We start from the raw sequence: 6,985 nt of genomic DNA, 5'->3' as shown, positions 1-6,985 counted from the left end.
TTACGAATGTAAATTCAGAGTTTGCCGGAAAAGTAGTTTTTGAGGTTATTATCTACCTATGGGGATTAACAGTTTGAATTGTTTACCGTTCAAATTATTAATCTTCATAGGTAGGTAACCTAACCATTATTGTAAACGCCAAAAATGAGAAAAAAATAGTTTATATATAATATAAGATGATATGGATCACAGATAATTGACAATTAGCTCTTTTTCTTACATTTAGAAAAGCTATAAACCACACTTTAAAGGATTTAACTACCTCTCGCATTATATCATTGTGACATTAAACTCAAATTAATTATAATAAATGTTCATATCGTTTTTATTAACAATATGTATATTATTTACGTATAACATAAGCCACTATGTCAAAAATTCATAAGGAATTAGAACAGCAACGTAATTTTACAAGTATTCAACCTTTTGAGACAACCTAATAAAATATTTAAAATAAACTTTATTGAAAAGCAATGATTGGCTTGTTTCAAACTAAGTTACTGCCAGTAAAAGTCACTCGGCTGTTAACTAAAACAAGTATTCAGAACAATGCCGCAGTTAAATTGGCACGCGGGCCACGTTTATAGCAAGAGATAAGCAGACCTTTACATTTCTATCTTAATTCTGAGATAGAAGGCGTATTTTGTGCGACCTTATCTAATAATAATTTGTATATTTATATGTGGGCTCTTTACTTGAATTTTCATAATGTTGTATTAATAAGAAATAGGCATATAATGTATAAAAAATGAGTTATAAAGGAAATCAATAAAAATACAGCATATAAATTTAATGGATATTGAAGAGTAGAAGTTGGTCGAAGAGGTCGCATAAGTGGCGATTTTCATAAAGTATAGAATAAGCTGCCAAGGGATGTTGTGGGCCGTGAATATATGGGGGATGAAATAATGCTGAATAAATAATGGTTTAACTTTACTTATATATACCTATAGGAAAAAATGAAGGTACTATTGATTCCTCATGATATATTATTATATTTGTTAATTTTTTTAGGTAGAGTTAGTATAGATAAGGTGATTTATCGGTAAGTAGTCATATATATACACCTATACAGTGGCGGATTTACAAATTTTCAGGGTATACCGTATAGGCTGAATAGTTTTTGCCGCCCTTGCCTCAACAATTGTCATTTCATACATTATTTTTACACTGCAAGTGGAAGTTTGCTACTCCCGAAATGTGCAATGACAAGTGAGACAGAAAAGTCATCGATAAAATTTGTTGCAGGCATCAGCTGAAGACCGTCATAGAAAAATCTTTTTGATTTCTATGAGGTGAAAAAAAAAAAACAAAAAAAGTTTCGTTCCCCAAATTTGCCGCCCCCAAAAACTGCCGCCCTAGGCTCGCCTACTCAGCCCGCTGGTAAATCCGCCACTGCACCTATATAAATAATAGAGTTAAAACGTCCATATTTTCAAAATGTTTGAGGATACAATACTATAGTTACGTAGTTCGCAATCTCGATTTGATTCAAATTCCGCTCTTAACCGGCCATCAAAATAAATTTACATAAATGCTGCTAAATAATTAATTAAAGTATAATTTGTAGGGCCAATGTTCAAAAATTTTGTATTTAGTATCGCTGTAGGTAGGTAATTGAAAAAATATTATTATATAATCATTAATATTCTTGGGCCTGATAAAGATAGGTACTATAGTAGGGGATCCCAAGGGGGATTTTGAGACTTACTCAAACGCGAAAGATTCAGTTAAGTGTTTAATAGTTAATACCAATATAAGAAATTCTAATTTCGCTATCGGTATTGTGACTTTTCCGCACTTTAGCGCTTTTGCCCACAGTAACCTTCTACGGCGCTACATTATTCTAGCTGTTTAATAACCATATTTTTGTAAATAATGTCGCCGTAACATTCAAATACTGATAGATTACAATCTCGCGCAAAACTTGAAATACGGAGGCCCGTATCCTTTTCCTAACTCTTCCATTAATTCCCATCGACAATCCTCCATATTTCTTGACCCTTTAAAAACAACACATTCGCTGAGGCTCTGCAAATGTTCACGGGTGATCGCTTATCATCAGGCGAACCACCAGTTCGGATGCCCACTATGACATAAACTAACTTATCCGGAAATGGCATTCTTCCGAAAAATTGCCCAAGGTAACATACTACTTGCAAGTTAGTGCATTATTTTTCGGTAGATTATAAACTATCCATTTGAAACCATTAAATTGCGTAAAGGACAATCGATATGATGGGTGAGGTTAGGTTCGGATTATTTAAAAAGTACACAGAAAAGTGGCTACGTCGGTTTACAACCTGCACGTGTTGGACGTTTGGAATCAGTTAGTTCTCTGTATACTACATATATACATTAAATTGCAAACGAATGTACAGGTTCACAATTCATCGATAGTTTGCATTCTCGGGAGTAAAATTGTATTCTAAAAGTTTTTACAATCTAACGGCGTCACACACAACATTATTTTTGTAACAAAAAGCTCACCTAAATTTATTTAATAAAATTGGGTGGCATCCCTATGGATACTTTAAAATTTCGTGAAAAATCTATTCATTTATATATTATACTAGCAGTCCGCCACGGCTATATGTGTACCATAGGCGGATACACATAAAGCCTATAGCCTTCCACAATTATTAGGTTATCTATATACACTGAAAGAAGTTTTACAAATAGAACCAGTTGTTTCTGAGATTAGCGCGTTCAACCAAACATACAAATATTCAAACTCTTCAGCTTTATTATATTAGTATAGACATAGAATAATCACAAATCAATATATATATATAATAAAGCTCATATAATAAATCGCACCTCAGACAAACAGGGATTAATAAAATAAAATACATTTTTTATGATAAAAAATATGAATTTTTTTATTCACATATTAGTACAGAGTTCACAAAAGGCATTTAATAAACAAACAGATTCCTGCTTGTGAGCTTCTGGAACAGGAGATATCCTTATATATAACCTCTACTTAAGATATATTTATTACACACGTTGGTTGGTAATACCCATCAGGGCCAATTGTTTGTCTTTGGGATAAATGAATTTCTGTAAGTTGTACGACGCCGAAATCGTAATCTTTAAACTTATTCAACACTTCAGTTCCATCGAAAGTCTGTCTGGTTCCCTTATTCCTTGGCACACTGTCATCGTCGTCTTCACTCCTTCTTCGATATTTTGTATTGAGAAGAGTGACGTGCATTTTAACGTTATCGCGATCATACTCCTTTTCCATAAACCCTAGAAGAATACTTTATGTAGTATCACAAAACAGTTTACTTATTCTGATTATAGGCTTGTATTTTTCATATACACACTTTAAAAATAAAGTGAACTCGTGAACTCATTTATTCTAGATTTTTTTAATAAAACACCTTATAATACTGAAAATCATCGTGAGCAAAAAATAATAAGAAAATGGAACGGCTACTTAACGTCACGCGTGTCACCTAGATCTTATGAAAATTCATTCAGTATCCATATCTATTAGTAATAAATGGTAAAAACAGAACATCATCATATTTTATAATGGATATTGATTTTAAAAGATTTTTACCTTTTTTATAAAAGTAATCTAATATATCATCCACCATTTTTTGTAACAATCCAGCTGGAGCATTTTCTTCTTCAACACAACTATATAATACATTTATTTCTTTTGGGTCATCATTCATATAGGATAAACCTTTTATTCTTAATCTTAAAGGCAAATGTTCTTGTATAATAGGACTGAAATTCAAACATGAAATTTCATTGTTTTATCATCATCATCATCATCAGCCCATATATGTTCCCACTGCTGGGACACAGGCATTGTTTTATATAAAATTCGACAAAAAAGGTCTAATGGCCTATTTTTTGTAGGGAGAAATGAAATTAAAGTTATAAATAGAAATAACAGATCAATGATAAATAGATGACATATGGTATTCATAGACCAAAGAAAGGCAAAATCAAACACAAATTATACTATATATTAACATTTTTTATATATTTAAATATTTTAGGATAATATATTTTTGAAAACAAAATTTTTGAGCCTTATTTATATTTAAGAGGCTAAGTTGCAAAAAAAAGAATCAACATTTTTTATTTATAGGCTGTTGGTAAATTTTTGCAGTAGTAAAACATTGTTACTTTAAGTTAATTTATCAGATTTTGTTTTATTTTATCAGACTGTTTCAGTTCTAAAAAGAAAAGTCAAAAAAGTCTATACTTACATGATTATATGCTCCTTTGCTTCAGTGAGTAGTTTTGACACCAGTATTCTCTCCTCATTATCCATCAGGCACATCACACCAACGGTCAGGTGAAGCTTACTTGATGGTATAAACAAACATTCGTCTAAACTCTGGCATTCTCGTAAAACCGATTCCTATAAAAAGACGTTATGGATTTCTCCGTGTATAAATACAAGAACTACTTAGAAAATTTTAAACATTCTTTTCATAAAAAGTTCCATTTGATGTTGTGATTTATTAATAAATTTAATTACATGTCTAAAAATTGCATTGTATTGTACATATTTCCCACTTAATTGGATAAATAAAAAAAAACTTTTTTTTTTCAACTGAAACTGTTTCTAGTACCCATTAAGGCCATTTAAAATCAAGTAAACCTTGAAGATCTCAAATGTTTTCTGTATGTTAGGTTGGTGCAGTGGAATTGAAATGAAATGGGTTGGTCTCTGCTTCCTTCTAGCAGCCATCACAATAATGTTTATTCTTCGACAAGCTGCTTTTACATTCTGAAAACAATATCATGAAAATAGTAAATAGGCTAGTTTATATTATTTCAATTACGATAAATGACTGAATGACCCGGTCGGAGCCAGGGAGTGCAGATAGTATAAGATAAATATCCAACTGTAAAAGCACTAACTGCAATGCTCGGACCATATATGAGAATGTCCTTGTTTTCTCCAATCCTAGGAATTTTAATGTCTGTGTTGGTGTCTCTTTGTATTTGCATTCTCATTGAACCTTTCTTTCCAATAATTTGTCCCAAATAATGCCTGAAAATCATACATTTTATTTTTTTCTAATAATCTATAATACTAATATTATAAAGCTGCAAAGTTTGTTTGAACACACTAATATCAGGAACTACTAGTCCGATTTGAAAAATTGTTTCAGTGTTAGATAGCCCATTTATTGAGGAAGGCTATAAGCTATATATGTACCACGAGAGAAGCTAGGGCAGACCGCTAGTAAGTCATACATATAATAAGAGACATGTTGATGGATTATTATTTTTGAAATTCATAATTAAAATGCTATGAGGTTTAATGAAAATTATGTGTATCTACGTACTAAACACTTTTGCCTCCTAATAAATTTGTTTTATTTTTTGACTCTTTACATACTTACTTGTATTGAATTAAAAAAAATCTTCACTTTCGAGGTAAACATTTGACACTAAATCATGTAAAAAAAATATTTTATATTTACTAATATTAAAAAGGTAAACAGTTTATGTTTATTTAGTTGAATGTAGAAATCTTAGCTACTGACTTGCATAAAAAATAAATTATTAGTGGATAGTCCATTTAATGAGGAACGCTTTTAGGCTAAATAAAATCTTGGTACAGAAGTAGAGTGGAATAGCAATGAAAAATGATGGCAAAGCTGGAAAATTCTTTTCACAGTTTCCGTTTCATGTGCTATGAAAATATTTTTAAATATGGAACACAACTACTGATAAAATAGAATCTTACTTAGAAACATGGAGACTTGTACAATATCTGCCGGAATCCATAACTTTAACATCGACATCATCATCATCATCATCTTCTTGCATATCTTGGAATGGAATTTCTACAAATACAGTAACATGCATATCATAATGATTTATATCATTTGCATTTGTGTGTAACTGGGTTTAATTTCAAGTAATTTGTTTTGTATTGATACACAAGGATTTTATTTTATAAGACACCTATTCAAAAGTCAGTTTTCATAATATATACCTTAATGGCAAATGCATTTTACATACTTAAATAGCTGTTAAAAACTGAAGTACCTATATATATTCTTTTTACAATCTACAATACATTATTTGATTTTAAATTAAATCATACTATACCTATTTATTGCAACCCTTTAGTAAAGGCATAAAATTCCTTACCATTTTCATATAAATCATGTTCAACATGAGTTGAAATTTCTGAAGTAGCATCATTTGCTCTATAACATCTGCCTTCAATCCACACTAACTCTGGTCTAAGAATATCGTTCATATTGGATATTTATTATTTTTATTTCCCTAATTCAAGCAAATAGATTTCGCCACAGAGTAGGTACTTTGTTTGCGCAAACAGCATCTGTGGACTTGACTTTTATGAATAGCCCGATATTTTTAAGGCATAATTTTTGCCAGAATTTTCTGTTTTTAGAAATCTTTCTTTGGCACTTATACTTTCTCGGTATTTAGCTTTTGAAAAAACAGTGTCACAAACAATGTTGCCGCCTTTATTTTCTTAAAAGAGCAACATGCAAAGAGTAATGTAATAAGAGAGGGCAAAACGGCAATGAACAGGTAAAAAATTAATAAAAGTGTGTAACTGCGAATGATGTTGTCGTGAGTAGCACCGAACGCTATGTAAAGCAAGTTTTTCTGAATCAATTATATTTTTGTAATAAAATTATTTCAAATCCGAACATTTTGAATAGATCTTTAGAACTTAAGGGGCCAATTAGTACGCTCAGATCATAAACAAACCTTCCCCTGGTACAATTTAAAAACAAAAAAATCGCAAATCTTCCTATTACGGGATACTTAATTGATTATTAAAGGGATTGCCCTGGTTGAATCACCAGAAAAGGGATAAGGTACCCAATACTGATCACAATCCATGGTTTTGTTTTATCTGTGCTAACAACTATCCATGGTGTTTTACTACACGCATGTGCATTATGTATGGACGCATTATCACAACAAATAGGGTACTATGTTAATTACTATACAAGAC

At 31.1% G+C, this 6,985-nt stretch overlaps 1 protein-coding gene across 1 annotated transcript; it reads right to left on the bottom strand.

Annotated features, from left to right (window-relative positions):
* Window positions 1-2,860: 2,860 nt before the first annotated feature.
* LOC119835509 (activating signal cointegrator 1 complex subunit 1) lies at window positions 2,861-6,513 on the bottom strand. The gene is made up of 7 exons (XM_038360427.1): window positions 6,142-6,513; window positions 5,732-5,831; window positions 4,897-5,029; window positions 4,634-4,762; window positions 4,236-4,390; window positions 3,572-3,744; window positions 2,861-3,255 (listed from the first exon to the last, which is right to left on the bottom strand). The coding sequence occupies exons 1-7, from the start codon at window positions 6,251-6,253 to the stop codon at window positions 2,987-2,989; spliced, it is 1,071 nt and encodes a 356-aa protein (XP_038216355.1). The 5' UTR covers window positions 6,254-6,513; the 3' UTR covers window positions 2,861-2,986.
* Window positions 6,514-6,985: the final 472 nt, after the last annotated feature.

The sequence above is a fragment of the Zerene cesonia genome, chromosome 1, assembly GCF_012273895.1.
Source record: "Zerene cesonia ecotype Mississippi chromosome 1, Zerene_cesonia_1.1, whole genome shotgun sequence".
NCBI lineage: Eukaryota > Metazoa > Arthropoda > Insecta > Lepidoptera > Pieridae > Zerene > Zerene cesonia.
The sequence above is the reverse complement of the archived record's forward strand: the minus strand, read 5'-3'. Positions and strand labels throughout refer to the sequence as shown.

What these genes read in the sequence shown, in the direction of transcription:
- LOC119835509 (XM_038360427.1), bottom strand. Translation starts at nt 6,253, where the DNA reads ATGAACGATATTCTTAGACCAGAGTTAGTGTGGATTGAAGGCAGATGT. An exon ending in GCAAAGGAGCATATAATCAT is followed by an intron (nt 3,745 to 4,235) that starts GTAAGTATAGAC and finishes TTTGAATTTCAG; the next exon opens with TCCTATTATACAAGAACATT. An exon ending in AGATTACTTTTATAAAAAAG is followed by an intron (nt 3,256 to 3,571) that starts GTAAAAATCTTT and finishes GTATTCTTCTAG; the next exon opens with GGTTTATGGAAAAGGAGTAT.